General features: G+C 39.1%; 2 protein-coding genes across 7 annotated transcripts in view; one reads left to right on the top strand and one right to left on the bottom strand.

Moving 5' to 3' along the window:
- The window catches only part of LOC109050137 (gastrula zinc finger protein XlCGF8.2DB-like), a 28,542-nt gene extending 13,831 nt beyond the window's left edge, over positions 1-14,711 (bottom strand). Inside the window, exons 1-3 of one of the 5 annotated variants that reach the window (XM_042743125.1) lie at positions 14,554-14,711; positions 13,806-13,931; positions 8,050-10,683 (exon numbers count right to left, since the gene is read on the bottom strand). In XM_042743125.1, the coding sequence (XP_042599059.1) occupies positions 9,845-10,683; positions 13,806-13,890 (924 nt within the window). In that variant the 5' untranslated portion in view covers positions 13,891-13,931; positions 14,554-14,711 and the 3' untranslated portion in view covers positions 8,050-9,844. Of the gene's footprint in view, positions 1-8,049; positions 10,684-13,805; positions 13,932-14,430 lie in introns of those variants that run through there. The other 4 variants (XM_042743127.1, XM_042743126.1, XM_042743128.1 and 1 more) reach the window with 4 other exon arrangements.
- LOC109075019 lies at positions 371-3,250 on the top strand. 2 transcript variants are annotated; one of them, XM_042743123.1, is made up of 7 exons: positions 371-510; positions 592-641; positions 1,001-1,072; positions 1,162-1,236; positions 1,320-1,385; positions 1,527-1,592; positions 2,058-3,250. In XM_042743123.1, exons 1-7 carry the CDS (start codon positions 432-434, stop codon positions 2,760-2,762), a joined length of 1,113 nt encoding a protein of 370 aa, XP_042599057.1. In that variant the 5' UTR covers positions 371-431; the 3' UTR covers positions 2,763-3,250. The 2 variants fall into 2 exon arrangements, with proteins under 2 accessions (XP_042599057.1, XP_042599058.1); XM_042743124.1 differs by having other exon boundaries at positions 1,162-1,385.
- Positions 14,712-17,388: the final 2,677 nt, after the last annotated feature.

Raw genomic sequence — 17,388 nt, 5'->3', positions numbered from 1 at the left:
CTCTTCCCCTCCCCTGTTGCAAAGTCGTGTGTTTATGCTGTATTGATTATGTGCTTTTGTTGCTGAGGTGTTTTTCCTGTTCTCACACTGTACCCTCAAAGGAGCATAGTCTGGGGGTTATTTTTTTTCTCCTCCCCTTCCTCATGTTATGCTGTATTTCTTCCTCAATTCCCTGTCTTCCTGTCCTGTCTACCCCCTTGTTATATTTTATGTATGTTGTGTATATGTATGTATGTATGGACAGGTTGATGGCTAATTTCGCTGGTACTTGTGACTAGTCACAATAAAGGGCTACTACTACTAAATCAAGATCATTAAGAATCATAAGTCTTAACCTTGTATTTCCTATTATTGTTACTTTTCGTTCCGTGTCTTAATGTGTTAATTTTGCACTGTATTTTTACCTTGCAGTCAGTAACTCTATAAAGACAATGGAGTATAAGTTGTACCTGCAAAGCAAGAGTACAATTCCAAGTAGCACTAAAAGAAGATGGAGCAATTGCCATAAAGGTACTGGTTTGTGGACATTGTATTGTAATTATTGTATTACTGATTTGAGATGGAACTGAGGATTATTTTCTGTTGCTTTAGATTATAGGAAAGAGCAATATAAAGCATGGTTGCAAGATCCAGTTCGTCAAGTAAGTATAAAGCTTAAATGCAGCTTATGTCTCATACCATTATAAGATGTTACATTACTATCATAATACAGCAGGGCTATTCAAATCTGGTCCTGAAGGGTCACTGCACTGCAGAGTTTAGCTCCAACCCTGATCAAAACACACCTGATCAAGCTAATCAAGGTCTTCGGGATCACTAGGAAATCACAGGTAGATAAGTTTGATCAGGGTTGGAGCTAAACTCTGCAGGGCAGTGTCTGTCCAGGATCAGATTTGAAGAGCCCTGTAATATAGTATATCATGACTAAAATGATCACCACATAAATTATTTTTAATTTGAGCAACAAAGTCACATATTTGTATGTGTTTCTGATTACAAGGATGACACATCTAACACTGAAGATGAGAACAGTTCCTCATGCTATAAGACCGAAACAGCACATCATACCTCAGTGGGTTGCTGTAATTTTAGGTGTTCTGCTCTATACTATATTTTAATGTGGGCTATCTGTTGACTATTTTTCATGTTTCTGATTACCAGGATGACACATCTAACAGTGAAGATGAGAACAGTTCCCCATGCTATGAGACTGACACAGAATCATATCATACCACAGTAGGTTGCTATTACAATATTTCAGTTATTCCTACTAATGTGGGCTATCCGTTGACTGGATTATCTATGGCTTTGACTGCAAGGAGGATACATCTGACAGTGAAGAAGAGGATTGGAACCAACTCAGCACAACACAAAACTATACTATGGTAAATATTTTATATATATATTTAGATATTTTTTTTTATATGTATATCTTTTTTTTTGAGAAATTAGGATGAAATGTCATCTGTTTAGCACTGCTTATACTTAGTTTACAAAAGAACTAGAGATTTTTTTTCTGTGTGTAGCAGGGAGAATCTGACAGTGAAAATGGACCACAAAACTGGCATATGACGACCCCTGAGGACAACACAGTGAGTAGATTTGCAGTGTCAAAATTTGCAATATAATAATAAACAGTATATTAGAATGATTTATGAAGGATCATGTGACTTGAGTAATGATGCTAAAATTTAAGCTTTGAAATCACTGGAATAAATTACATTTTAAAATATAGTCAAATTTTAAATAAAAGAAAACAGTCATTTTAAATAAAAAAAGATATATATATATATTTCAAAATTGTACTGCTTTTGTTACTCATTTAAAAAAATAAAAAAACCAAAAACCATCAAATGGTAGAGAACCCTTAAAAAAAAAAAAAAAAAAAAAAATTGGGATGCAGCCTGTGTGTACCTTTAAGGCATAGTATATGTCGGCAAATTGGGATGCAGCCTGTGGTGTTAGGTTATATTTGAGCTATACTATTGAATGCTATAGTGTACATGTACAGAGTAAGGTATCATGTTTAAATAGAAACAATTTTGTGTTCCTTTCAGATGGATGCTAAAGCATATGACAACACACCGAATTATGAGGGAGAGAACCCCAAAACAACGCAAGACGAGATCTATCCCACTGCTAAGATTAGTAATGAAGAATCACAACTGGCAGTTTTATGCGATGTTCTTAGGCACACCACAACAAAATCTGCTCTTGGTGACTTATTAGACCTAATTAATCTACATTGCCCAGAAGGAACCAACGGAGCACCAAATAGTCTTTACATGTTTTTGAAGGAATCTGATTATAATTCATTTGAAATTGTGTACATCTGCCCTACATGTCATCAATACTTTGGTAATGAAATCCCAGCAAAATGTGATTCATGTGGTTCTGAACCAGGGGATAAGAACTCTCTTATTAAATTTGGTGACGTTTTCATGAAAATGTCCATAAGAAAACAATTGGAAGAAAAAATGTCAGATTCTGCATTTACAGCAGAATTGAATTACAAATGGACCAGAGTGAAAAGCAGTCCAGACAGTGTTCAAGACATATTTGATGGTGAAATGTATAAATCAGTAGGTCCCCTGAATTATTCAAACCAATTCAACCTTTCACTTACATGGAATGTTGATGGTGTCCCTATTTTTAAGTCCTCTTCTTTTCACATTTGGCCAATCCAAGTAGTAATTAATGAACTTCCCCCAGATATGAGAAGTAAACGTGCTCCTGGCTGGTTTGTGGTTTGGTGCTTCTAAACCCAAAATGAACTCCTTTTTGCAGTCATTTGCAGTGCATTCAGTTAGAGCAGGAAGGTCTTTTAGTACAGCACAGAAGACAAAGTACACAGATGTTTGTGTTCAATCTTGTCTGTGTATGTGACTCGGTTGCTCGTTGAGTTGTCCAAAACACTAAGCAATCTAATGGTGAATATGGATGCAACTGGTGTTATCAGAAGGTAGAAATAGTTGCTAAAGGAAATGGTTTCACTAGGGTGTATGTGTCGCAAACAGGAGATACAAGACCCACAGCCAGCATTTTGATGATGCTAAAACAGCAGTCGAAACAGGAACATGTGTTAAGGGAGTCAAAGGGAACAGCAACAAGCCTGGGTTTTGACACAAATTTCACAATTTGATTTGATTTTGACTCACAAGCTTTCAATTCGATTCGACTCAATTAAATAATGACTATTTTGGATATATATCAAGTACAGTACAAAACACTTAAATTACACTCAATAAAGTGCTGGTTACAGTTCATCGGCAGGGTCATTTCAGACAACTTCTGCATGCGACGGTTTGTAGGACTGTTCACAACGCTGTGGAGGAGATGAGGACCATCCTCCACAAAGTTATTCAGGAGGTTTTGCTGGCCATGAACCATTCGCTGTGTTGCTGGAGCCATCGACAGGAGTCACATCAGGATTCTTCCTCCTGCTGAGCAACAAAATAGTGTTATGTAAACAGAAGGCTTATTTTACATGTGAATATTCTGTGTACACTGGCAACCACCAGGCTCTGTATCCACCAGCTGGATACTGTCTCTTGGGAGGTGGTGCCTGCAGCATCCTATTGCTGTCATGACCCCATACCACCAGCCTGATACAACAAGCAAGAAACATCATGGAGCACACCTTCGAGATGTTAACCCTCTGGGGTCGATTAACGCGGATACACGTTTTGTGGCATATTCTCCTGATAAGACTGAAAAGAACTTAAATTACACTTTCAGTTTTGATCGTACAGATAAGAGCAATACATCAATCGAATCTGTAAAGGGTCTACTTTTATTTGTATACACACATAATAACAACAAAACTTTGTGCACTTATAAAATAAAGGAAACAAACAGAGTACACTGTCTGCCGCCTTAGTTCTGCATGATCTTCATTTAGAAACACGTCATTAAAATGAACTGTAACTCAGCAAATACTCAACACAGAGACATGATCTATAGAAAGCTAGACATGTCAACAATAGTCCACGTGAAGCACACAGAGTGTAAATGCCCACATGACAGCAAACAAAGCAGCGAGACTGTTCAAGTTTTTTAAATTTACTGTTCGCTTCACGAGGAATAAGAGGAATAAGACATGATTCACCTCAATAAGACCGCTGAGAGGAATAAGATTTGGATTACCTCAGAAAGAAGAACGAAGCGGCTTGACGCAGCAGAGATAAACACGAGTAAGTCTTTTTTATTATTAATCTACTTGTATTAGGTTTCATATAACTTGTACACATTTTACTAGTTAGACTTTTTCCAAACTATAAATCCTGACTTAATGTATGGTCAAGTGAAACATTATGAAATTTCATTCACAGCATCTCAATGTTATATAACGATATAAAAGTAATATGAGTTATAATGTTGCAAGCTTAATGTCAGTAAGAATGATTAGACAAAACTTTAACTGTGATAGGCTATTCTTTGTTCACGAATATAGCCATATGTTTATAACTACAGTATACAGGTGCTTCTCAATACATTTACATTTACATTTAATCATTTAGCAGACACTTTTATCCAAAGCGACTTACAAATGAGAACTCAATAAATTAGAATGTCGTGGAAAAGTTCATTTGTTTCAGTAATTCAACTCAAATTGTGAAACTTGTGTATTAAATAAATTCAGTGCACACAGACTGAAGTAGTTTAAGTCTTTGGTTCTTTCAATTGTGATGATTTAGGCTCACATTTAACAAAAACCCACCAATTCACCAATCTCAACAAATTAGAATACTTCATAATAAAAATAATGTTCATGTACTGTAGTGAATTGTTGGCCTTCTGAAAAGTATGTTCATGTACTGTACATGTACTCAATACTTGGTAGGGGCTCCTTTGCTTTAATTACTCCCTCAATTCGGCGTGGCATGGAGGTGATCAGTTTGTGGCACTGCTGAGGTGGTATGGAAGCCCAGGTTTCTTTGACAGTGGCCTTCAGCTCATCTGCATTTTTATGGTCTCTTGTTTCTCATTTTCCTCTTGACAATACCCCATAGATTCTCTCTGGGGTTCAGGTCTGGTGAGTTTGCTGGCCAGTCAAGCACACCAACACCATGGTCATTTAATCAACTGTGCTTTTGGCAGTCACCACAGGGAAGCATGAAGTGCTCCAAAATTAACTAATATTCAAAAATTAACAAAACAAAAACAACAACTAAATCCAAAAAAATTTCTTGGTAAACGGGTGCAGTGACTTTGGTTTTCAAAAAACACAATGGACCAAAACCAGCAGATGACATTGCACCCCAAATCATCACAGACTGTGGGAAAACTTAACACTGGACTTCAAGCAGCTTGGGCTATGAGCTTCTCCACCCCTCCTCCAGACTCTAGGACCTTGGTTTCTAAATGAAATACAAAACTTGCTCTCATCTGAAAAGAGGACTTTGGAGCACTGGGCAACAGTCCAGTTCTTCTTCTCCTTAGCCCAGGTAAGACACCTCTGATGTTGTCTGTGGTTCAGGAGTGGCTTAACAAGAGGAATACGACAACTGTAGCCAAATTCCTTGACACGTCTGTGTGTGGTGGCTCTTGATGCCTTGACCCCAGCTTCAGTCCATTCCTTGTGAAGTTCACTCAAATTCTTGAATCGATTTCACTTGACAATCCTCATAAGGCTGCGGTTCTCTCGGTTGGTCGTGCGTCTTTTTCTTCCTCACTTTTTCCTTCTACTCAACTTTCTGTTAACATGCTTGGATACAGCACTCTATAAACAGCCATGTTTGTGGCTTACCCTCCTTGTGAATGGTGTCAATGATTGTCTTCTGGACAACTGTCAGGTCAGCAGTGTTCCCCATGATTGTGTAGCCTAGTGAACCAAACTGGGAGACCATTTTGAAGGCTCAGGAAACCTTTGCAGGTGTTTTGAGTAGATTATCTGATTATCATGTCACCATATTCTAATTTGTTGAAATAGTGAATTGGTGGGTTTTTGTTAAATGTGAGCCAAATCATCACAATTAAAAGAACCAAAGACTTAAACTACTTCAGTCTGCGTGCACTGAATTTATTTAATACACAGGTTTCACAGTTTGAGTTGAATTACTGAAATAAATGAACCTTTTCACGACATTCTAATTTATTGAGAAGCACCTGTATATATTGTAAAGGCCCACATACAAAGCATGCTTGTGTTTATGAATGTAACTAAGCTTTTGTTAATGAATATCTGCTCTGGTGTAAATATTTGTAATGTGTTATACCCCGTCATTGGTCTATCCTATCATCTGAAAATTAAACAAATAAACTAAAAATAAAACATAAAATAAATGTGCTATGCTATAATGTAATTCTTTTCTCCCTATAAACTATAAACATAAATTTTTATACATTTTTAGCAGTGCAAAAGAACCTGTTGCAAATTAAGCCAATGCAAATAAGCTTGGAGTCAGTATATATAGAAATTAAAACTTTTATTTAGCACACAAGTGATGATAAATACAATAATCATGTTACAAACGATGCTGTTCTTTCAATTCATCAAAAAAACCTGAAAAAATTATTATCTTTTCAACATTAATAATAATAATAATAATAATTATAATAATAAATGTTTTTTGAGTAGCAAATCAGAATATTAGAATGATCTCTGAAGGATCGTGTGACTGGAGTAATAATGTTAAAAATTTAGCTTTGATTGTTCCTATTAAACTGTTTAACTGCACTCACAAGTGAATCTCAAGTTATTTTGTGGGATAATTAAAAATATTCTAAATAAACTAAACATAAAAATATATACATTTATTTTGTCCTCACATTCTTTCTTGTAACTCTTCCCTCTCAGTCACACACCTGACTCTAAGGCTCATTATGCAGCTCATTATGCGGGTCTTTGTCTTCTCAGGTGTGAAACACACTAATATTCACGGTCAATCACACCTACTCGCATATGCCCTTTCGAAATAAAAAGTGTCTTAGGAATTTTAAATTAATGTATTGTTTTCTGTGAGTGAGTAAACAAGATGATTTTAAAACAATTTTAAAAAAAAAATCTAGTATTCAACAACCACCATTTACAACATTCTTAACAAAAAATCTGCATTATTTTTTATATGACCTTATTTCAGTGACTTCAAAATTGTAGTTTTTGACTAACCATGCATAAACATTGTTTTCTCAAAAACACAATCATGTACATACACGCTATTTACATATTATTGTAGCCCAGTTTGTACTGAATATAGTGTTTTCAGACTTTAGTCATGTATATGTTTATAAGCAATTGAAAAAAGCACAAAAGTCAGGGGATGTCAAAACTTCTCCAGGCACCCAAAACCCCCTAGACCTCAGAGGGTTAAAGACGTGCTGGCGTGCCATTTTCTTGAGGGCCCTGGAGATCAGCTCACTGTTCGCCCCAAAGGTGATTGGTGCCTGTTGTATCCTCCACAACATTTGTGACGGGAAGTGATCTCAAAGCCATGGACAAGATGGCAGCGAAGATGACATGGAGAATGCAGCAGTGGATGAGAGGGACCTGTCAGGGAACAATCTCCGAGGACATCTTGCCACTTAGCTTTCTTCTTCTGAGGAACTGCCTGCGTGTCTGAGTGAACATGACTATATCTAGACCAGGGGTGTCGAACTCAATTCCTGGAGGGCCGGAGCCCTGCAGAGTTTAGTTCCAACCCTGCTCCAACAAACATATCACGTAGTTTTCAAATAAGCCTGAAGGAGTTGATTAGTTGGATCAGGTGTGTTTAATTAGGGTTGAGGGCCCTGTAGGAATTGAGTTTGACACCCCTGATCTAGACAGGAAAGTGTTCTCTCCTCGTCCCCCTGTGCCTGTTCTTTCAGAAAATAAAGAAGAGCCTGGCTGTCACCTGAACTCTTTCTTGATCGATGGCTGCTCCTGGCTTCCTCAGAAAGGGTAGAAGCTGGTACAGTTTGAGGTACCACTGACTTCCATAGTAGGAAACAAATTGGAAGTCAGTGGTGCTCCAGAACAACTTGTGGGTGAATAAAAAATCTTTCTTTTAACAAACTAACATCAAACTAACAAACAAACACCAAACTAAACAATGAAAAATACCAATATGACTTTGCCTCTCGAAGGTTTGTGTGTGCTGCAAGTCCTCTAGCAGAGTCAGTCCCCATGAAGAGAGACTTGCTGAATCAACCGCAGAAAATATCCAGCTAGCAGAAGGCAGCAAGCTGAAATGAGGAGGAGGATACCAACTGCCATCCTCTCACTGGATCTTCAGAACATTATGCTTTGTATGACAGATTCCACGAATACAATACAAAAGACCCAAGAGATGCTCTAAGGAGAGTCCTTGAACTTTACAGATGGGTATCTACTCACATTGCAGGGCAACTCTTTGCTGCAATGCGCAAAAACTATTATTTCCTGAACATGCTGAATGCATCCACAAAGAAATGAAGATGGTTTGTTGACTTGTTTTGAATTTTATGCTAAGTTAGGCCAAATTAAACATGATGCAGCTATCTACAGTACTTAAGCACACAATATCACACACGTGTCATGCCTGTCCACAATACAAGCCAGTCCTGCTTTTGTGTAAGCCCTTTTTTTCCCTACTCCCACTTGCTTTGGGTTTGAGAAGCTTAGTGTACCGCATCCTCAACAGTGTTGCTCTTATCTGACACTCAATGTTTCCACTCTAAATTAATCTGAACTAATGTGCGTTAAAGTAATTATTTCCCTCAAAATGTAGAAACAATTACAAGCTTGGTTCTTAGAAGTATAAGCATCTATGTAGGGCTACAACCTTCGAACAGAGATAGCAGTGGTGGTCACAAACAACAACCACACAACAGAGCTACTTAAGGAGGCAATTCGTTCTTTGATAGATCTGTATGGAGCAAAGGATCTTAGTTTGACGTTTCAATAGCTAATGTTTACACTTGTTAACTAATGCGCAGGCAACTTTATACACTCATCCGGTATGTTCAAAGCCGAAGCCGTCTCCTCTGCTCTTTTCTTTTCATTGCGGCTACACTGCATGTTTTTGATGATTGCAGTCATATTGGCACCACATTTCGACAAGCCATTTCGGACCCATACTTGCTTCGCGGTCACCATTTCAAAAGTTCTGTCAACCTCTGTCTCCCTGTAGACTTCTCTCTCATTGGCTATTGTGAAAGTACTGACATAATCATAGCTGTAATCATCCCGGTTTAAAATCATAAATATCAAACATGTTAGATATTATCGGGATGGTTCTAATGTATTTGCGAGCAGATCTAGAGCTGTAAGACTCGATCTGTGATTACCTGGTAATCTGTGCTGAACACTGGAACTGACTGAGATCCTGGACAAGAATTTCTCTCAAATTCTCTTTTTCTCAAATCAGTTACCATTACAGTCTCCAGCCAATTTTAAAACATGTCTGCCTTTCCAACTGTCTCCTCCATTTGCGCTCCAAAAATGTGGATACTTTCCCCAACTCTTTATGACATTTAAGACTTTTTACGGACTTGACAACAATCAGTATCAGGGCTATGGGTTGCATCTTGCTTACTTGACCAAGAGACTGTCCTTCTGAGACCGCAAGCTTCATGCTTTCTCACCTTATCTCCACTTTTTCTTGCAATTACTCTGCTTATTTTACATATAAATAAAATATGATATAAACATCTTGTAATTTATATGACTCTCTGCACATCCCTGTTCACATTGGTTTGATTTGAATAACTGTAGTGTGCACCAAGTACTAGGGAAATACTAGAATGCAATCAAGTATCGGCAGACACTCAATATTTTATATGAATCAGATCAGATTGGGTGTTTTTTGAAATTGCTCCTTTTTCTAGGTCTCTTTCTTGCCAGAAGGAGTTCTTAGATCTATTTGATATACCAAAGTCTTCTCTAAAGATACGTGAAAAGCTTTCCTCCAGTGTGAGTCCTCATGTGGGTGTAACGGGTTCCTTTATTTATGAAGCTCTTTCCACACTGTTTGCATGTGTACGGCCTCTCTCCAGTGTGAACTCTCATGTGATTCTTCAGACTTTCTTTCCGTGAGAAGCTCTTTCCACACTGTTGGCAGGTGAAGGGTTTCTCACCGGTGTGAACTCTCAAGTGGACTTCAAGGTTAGTGTTGTTTGCGCAGCTCATTCCACAGTGATGGCACATGAAAGGCTTCTCTCCAGTGTGAGTCATTATGTGATTCTTAAGGTGATTACTGTCGATGAAACGCTTTCCACACTGATGACATGCATAGCAGCTCTCTTTCGAGTGAATCCGCATGTGATTATTAAGGCTTTCTTTACGAGTGAAACTCTTTCCACACTGATCACATGTGAACGGCTTCTCTCCGCTGTGAGTTCTCATGTGAGTCTGAAGATTTCCTTTTCGATTCAGCGTTTTTCCACACAGTTTGCAGGTGTACGTCTTCTCTCCGGTGTGAAGACTCTTGTGGGTATAAAGGGTTCCTTGATGTGTGAAGCTCTTTCCACAGTGATCACATGTGAACGGCTTCTCTCCAGTGTGAATATTCATGTGAATCTTAAGATTTCGTTTCTCAGATAAACTCCTTCCACACTGTTGGCAGGTGAAACATTTTCTAGTTCCAGTCTTCTGAGCTCTTTTTTCAAAGAAAGTCTTTTCAGTCTCTGAACAATTTAAAGATTTTTCTCCAGATATGAAATCATGATATTGCTCTTCTGTTTGATTCAGATCTTGACTCTCCCCTTTCACCTCCATCATGTCTAAAGCAGAAAATGACAAATATGTGTTTAAAGCATTAAAACAATCTGAACCACAATAGCCACATCCACATAATCAGGCACCATGACCAAACCTATAGAACTGAATGACATTTGAAACATGCCAAGAGCATCAAAACACCCAAATATACAAAGCCTCAAAAACTTCCTGTTGGGTGAAAGCTGATAATTGTCGGTGTGAAAGTTGTTTGGGTCAATGAGAACAGCACATCAAGTTTCATACAAATATGTACAACTATGAGTTTTTAATATCTGAATGAGATGCAGATTCACTCTCTGACAACAGGAGGTGCTTCTGGAACACCAGATACAGCGTTCCCTTGGTTACCGCTGTACACAAAGCAGTTTTGACAGCCATTTCCTTTGTTACCGCTGTACACAAAGCAGTTCTGACAGCAGTAGGCGCTTCTGGAACAACAGATACAGCGTTCCCTTGGTTACCGCTGTAAACAAAGCAATTCTGACAGGCGTTTCTTTGGTTACCGCTGTAAACAAAACAGCTCTAACAGCGGGAGGCGCTTCTGGAACAACAGATACAGCGTTCCCTTGGTTACCGCTGTAAACAAAGCAGCTCTGACAGCGGGAGGTGCTTCTGAAACACCAGATACAGCATTCCCTTGGTTACTGCTGTACACAAAGCAGTTCTGACAGCCGTTTCCTTGGTAACCGCTGTAAACAAAGCAGCTCTGACAGCGGGAGGCGCTTCTGAAACACCAGATACAGCATTCCCTTGGTTACCGCTGTACACAAAGCAGTTCTGACAGCCGTTCCCTTGGTTACCGCTGTAAACAAAGCAGCTCTGACAGCGGGAGGCGCTTCTGAAACACCAGATACAGCATTCCCTTGGTTACCGCTGTACACAAAGCAGTTCTGACAGCCGTTTCTTTGGTTACTGCTGTAAACAAAGCAGCTCTGACAGCGGGAGGCACTTCTGGAACACCAGATATAGCATTCCCTTGGTTACCGCTGTACACAAAGCAGCTCTGACAGCGGGAGGCGCTTCTGGAACAACAGATATAGCGTTCCCTTGGTTACCACTGTAAACAAAGCAGCTCTGACAGCGGGAGGCGCTTCTGGAACAACAGATACAGCGTCTCCTTGGTTACCGCTGTAAACAAAGCAGCTCTGACAGCGGGAGGCGCTTCTGGATGTACAGATACAGCGTCTCCTTGGGGAGGCCGCTTCTGTAAACAAAAGCAGATACAGTCGTTTCCCTTGGTAACCGCAGTAAACAAAGCAGCTCTGACAGCGGGAGGCGCTTCTGGAACAACAGATACAGCGTCTCCTTGGTTACCGCTGTAAACAAAGCAGTTCTGACAGTCGTTTCCTTGGTAACCGCAGTAAACATAGCAGCTCTGACAGCGGGAGGCGCTTCTGGAACAACAGATACAGCGTCTCCTTGGTTACCGCTGTAAACAAAGCAGTTCTGACAGCCGTTTCCTGCACAGTAAACAAAGCAGCTCTGACAGCGGGAGGCGCTTTAGGAACAGCAGATACAGCGTCTCCTTGGTTACCGCTGTAAACAAAGCAGCTCTGACAGCGGGAGGCGCTTCTGGAACAACAGATATAGCGTTCCCTTGGTTACCACTGTAAACAAAGCAGCTTCTGACAGCGGGAGGCGCTTCTGGTAAACAACAGATACAAAGTCTCCTTGGTTTACCGCTGTAAACAAAGCAGTTCTGACAGCCGTTTCCTTGGTAACCGCAGTAAACAAAGCAGCTCTGACAGTGGGAGGCGCTTCTGGAACAACAGATACAGCGTCTCCTTGGTAACCGCTTTAAACAAAGCAGCTCTGACAACGGCAGGTGCTTCTGGAACACCAGATACAGCGTTCCCATGGTTACCACTGGACACAAAGCAGTTCTGACAGCCGTTTCCTTGGTTACCGCTGTAAACTAAGCAGTGCTGTGCTGAAACACTGCTTTAATGTGAACTTTCCCCTCAGAAACACATTCATATAAACCCCCAAATCAATATTGAGGATTTTCTTCCAATAGTTTGTGCATCATGAACAGTGAGTTATCTGCCTGCTACATTTTTCTCTTTGCGTCCATTTTCAGCGTCTCTGGCCTGTGTTAACGGGCATTTACAGATTTTCACATAAATCACATTTTGGAAAATTATTGCATTGCAACGCAGTTTGTACAAGTCCAGAACAGAGACGAGTTGCAATAAGTCAAAAAACGTCTGGTTGCCGATCATGGGAGTTCCAAGGGAAGCTCCTTAGGTTCGGTCATCCTACACACACGTGACTAACCACTCACTCGCACCAACAGGAGGAGGAGGCTCGTGTTACTCTCTACACTGCACTCTACTTGAGGGATTCCTACACTAACAGTCTTTGAGTATAACAGAAAATATTAGTGTTTTTTGAAACCGTGACATTTTAAACCCTTGAAACCGGTAATCAGCCCATGCCTACTTGGAATGTGCAATAAACATTTTTCAAAAACGTGATTTCTGAAAAAAAAAAAAAAAAAATTTAGTTATCGAGTTTTGCAAATAAACTCTTCATATATAACTATTACAAAAACAGTGTGCTCTCAGCTGTGTTCAGATTTGCAGAGAAACTGTATTTGAAGATTATGAATCATTCGTTTAGCCCTAATACTGCACACAAACTGTACTAACTAGAGTTACCATTTAACTGCTTCTGACATCACATTTTGTTTTTCCTTTTCTTTTCTCTGTTGTTTTGGATTTGTCAATTATCCACTCACTATGTAATTAACTAACTAGTATTCTGCTCATTTTTCATCTGGTGTCTCCAATTAGTGCCTTGAAATATATAAATGCAGTTGCATAGTGTTGTTGATTTAAGCACTGAAGATAGTCCAAGATAGACGGAAACTTCTTCTTCTTTTTGTGCACAGTCACTTTTTTATTAGTGCACCTTATTTAAGAATCTCCAGTAAAATACTTCTTTTCAGTAGATCTTGAATATTGAATCTGTTTGGATTCATTTCATTATGCTGTGTAACCTGTACTGAAAAATACTTCAACAAACTTCCAGTTTTTTGTCAGTTGAACATTACTTTTAACTCAAGAAACCTTTAATCAGTGTCCTTAAAAAAGTGAGTTCAGCTTTGAGAATGAAAACCAACCTGTGTGTGTCTCAGTATCTTCATGTTTGACTCTGAATGTGTCTTCAATCTTCACGTCTTCTCTCTCCTCTTTAATAAACTCCATCTTTATAACAGTGTGTCTCAGTCTCTTCAGCAGGAGCTTCTCTGTGTTTAAGATCAGAATAATTAACACATAATAAACCCAATCTAAATCTCTGGGTGCGTCTCCATCAGCTCCCTAGTTCAGTAGTCTGCACACTAGTAAGGAAGTCAAAACGAGATAATGATTAAAACATTAACAAAGCATCTTATCGACACAAATTATAACATAATACTGAAACTAAATATAGTTAATAATAATTATTAAAATGATATAAAAACAGTCTTTGAACACTACACAACAATCATAAATGAAACTCAAAAGCAGCAGCTTTAACATGCTTCACAATAATTATGAATTCTTCTATTTATTCACTATCAGTAATGTGTGTGCCACGAGAGAAGTGTCAAAGCAATAAATGAAGACCGTTATGTGTGTTATAAACATATTCTGCTTTCACTTTCAGTGAATAATTCTCCCTGCTTTCAGAGTTTGTCTCTGTATTAACTGTATTTATTTATCACCAACTCTATCAACTAGCTAAATAAAGAAGTAAATACACACATAGTCGAAGTGTTTACGACGAGATGATTCACTTTATAGGGAGCGAAATGAGACGCGCTTCTCCTGTTTCACATGTTACTCATTCACTCAGAAATTATCATCGGATAAAGCATTACAACTTACGTTAAAAAAAAACCTTCACTTTAAAGTTCTTGTTAAAACTATAACAATTACCGGAACGGTTTCCATAGATTTAGATTATAAGACTACACCTTTCTTCAGCCGAATCACAACAGAGCCGGAGCGCGGCGCGCGCCTATGACGTCACATCGACATTTCAAAATAAAAGTCCTGCTTCCCCACGCAAAAGCGTACATGCTTAGAGAGTTCATCTAAAACAACAATACATCTTAACAAAGAAAACAATTATCTTTTAAAAAGTGTAACAGTACTACAGTTTAAAATAATGCCATTACCATGCATTATAAAAAGTGAACATTCGGATAAAAGTGTCTGCAAAGTAAATGAATGTAATTGAAAACTCATTTTGTAGTTTATATATTATTTATACATATATTGCTATTGTTAAATTTTTTCTCTGTTCCCTGTTCAGTTGTGTGTGTGTGTTCTGGTATATATGGTTTATGAGGACACAAATGTGTGTAATGAACGTAAACATGGTTTAAGAGGACACTTGCTTTTAGGAGTAGGGTTGGGGAAAGGGGATAGAAAATACAGTTTGTACAGTAGAAAAACCATTACGCCTATGAAGAGTCCCTGTAAACCACATATGCAAGAATATGTGTGTGTGTGTGTGTGAGTTAGTTCATGTTTGCTATGGTTTTTGTTGTGCCCTCATGATACACCTGTGTCTAGTAATTAATGGTGTTCAGTCTCTAGTGTTTCCTGTGTATTTATAGCCCTGTGTTTGGTTCGGTTTCTCTCAGATCTCCTCTCTTATAAACGTTAGTTGTGTTTATAGTGTTTGTTTGTTTCCTGATGTTCTGAAGAAGTCATGTGTTACATGTATGAATTAGATTATGAAGAATGATTTATTGATCTTGTTTTTCCTTTAATACATACCTTCCGCAAGATATTTTTCAGTTACTTTCAAAAAGTACTAGGGACAATATGGACCCTGGCAAAAAGTGGTGGGGACGTGTCCCACCCGCAAATTACACCTAAAATATTTCATGGGATATGTAGTTTATTTATAAATAATCTACAGATTCCTGCACCTTTCTTTTCCCGATGTTCTTGTTGTTTGGTTTCAAGGTTGAAATATTTTATTTGCGATTTTGAGAAAATGAATGGGACAATATCTCTCACGATTGCAGTGGATTGACGATTCAGAAGAACGGAAATACCATCTTCCTCAGCTATGCAGGTGAGGTCATTAGATTAGATTTTTAGATTAGATTCAACTTTATTGTCATTATGCAGAGTACAAGTACAGAGCTAGAAGTGCAAGAATATAGTGTTTTATATACATAAAAGTGCAGAGTAAGTGAAGCTATGATTTACAGAATGTACAGTGGGGTTGCTATATACAGTATTGAGCAAAGTATATACAGAATATAAATAGGAATGCAGTGTAGGATTGTATGTACATTATGAACAGCAATGTAGGATTATATATACACATTATGAACAGCAGCAATGTGAGAACTGGTAATAAATACAGTTGGATGAGTGTGCAAAAGTATTGTTAAAATGAATTCTATGTAAAATAACAGTAGTGCAATTATGTTTTTATAGAATAGTTTACTGTGCTTTGTACAGTAACAACTTACTTTACAGTGCGATAACTAGAACAGCGTGCAATCTGTGCAAAATATGAGTAGTGCAAATACATGTATGTAAAGTACTTTGACCAGTGCAGTAATAAAGTACAGTAGGTGCCGGTTAGATTGGTGGTGTGTGGCGTTCAGAAGGGTCACGGCCTCGGGGAAGAAGCTCTTCCTGAGCCTGCTAGTCCGAGAGTGTAGGCTCCTGTAACGTCTGCCAGATAGAAGGACAGTGAAAATTCCATGGTTAGGGTGAGAGGCATCCTTGATGATGTTTCTTGCCCTGCCCAGACAGCGCTTGTGATAGATGTTCTCAATGGAAGTTAACTGGGTGCCGGTGATCCGTTGAGCAGTTTTCACCACCCGCTGGAGTGCTTTGCGGTCAGATGCGAAGCAATTGCTGTACCGTAATGAGATGCAGTTTGTGAGTATGCTCTCAATGGTACAGCAGTAGAATTCCACAAGGATCCTGGGATTCAGGTGAACTTTCTTAAGGCTCCGTAAGAAGTAAAGGCGCTGCTGTGCCTTTTTGACCAGGGTGGAGGTGTTATGGGACCAGGTGAGGTCATCAGAGATGTGGATGCCAAGGAACTTGAAACTCAACACATGCTCCACTACAGCTCCGTTGATGTAGATGGGGGTGTGTGCATGACTCCTAGACCGCCTGAAGTCCACAATGATCTCCTTTGTCTTCTGATTGTTTAGTTCCAGTTTGTTGGTGGCACACCACATAGCCAGGTGCTGCACCTCATCCCTGTAGGCTGACTCATCATCATCTTTGATCAGACATACCACCGTGGTGTCATCTGCAAATTTGATTATGGTGTTGGAGCCATAAACAGGAACGCAGTCATGGGTGAATAGGGAGTACAGGAGAGGGCTCAGTACGCAGCCCTGTGGCACGCCGGTGTTCAGGGTGATGATGGAGGAGGAGAGGTTATCTAATTTAACAGACTGAGGTCTGCTTGTCAGAAAGTCTAGAATCCAGTTGCAGATGGATGTGCTGATTCCAAGCTGGCTGAGCTTGGAGATCAGCTTGGGAGGGATTACAGTATTAAATGCAGAACTGAAATCAATGAACAGCATTCTCACATGTGTGTTTTGACTGTCCAGGTGGGTGAGGGCAGAGTGAAGTGCCGTTGAGATGGCATCCTCTTTTGACCTATTGCGGCGATAGGCAAATTGGAATGGGTCTAGTGTAGCAGGGAGACAGGATTTTAAGTGGGATGCA

Source organism: Cyprinus carpio, chromosome B17 (genome assembly GCF_018340385.1).
Source record: "Cyprinus carpio isolate SPL01 chromosome B17, ASM1834038v1, whole genome shotgun sequence".
Taxonomy (NCBI): domain Eukaryota; kingdom Metazoa; phylum Chordata; class Actinopteri; order Cypriniformes; family Cyprinidae; genus Cyprinus; species Cyprinus carpio.
Note: the sequence above shows the minus strand (reverse complement) of the source record. Positions and strands in the feature narration are given on the sequence as shown.

Coding starts and splice junctions, on each gene's coding strand:
- LOC109075019 (XM_042743123.1), top strand. CDS start 432: ATGGAGTATAAGTTGTACCTGCAAAGCAAGAGTACAATTCCAAGTAGC. Junction 1,237..1,319: donor CAGAATCATATCATACCACA/GTAGGTTGCTAT, acceptor TTTGACTGCAAG/GAGGATACATCTGACAGTGA. Junction 1,593..2,057: donor CGACCCCTGAGGACAACACA/GTGAGTAGATTT, acceptor TGTTCCTTTCAG/ATGGATGCTAAAGCATATGA.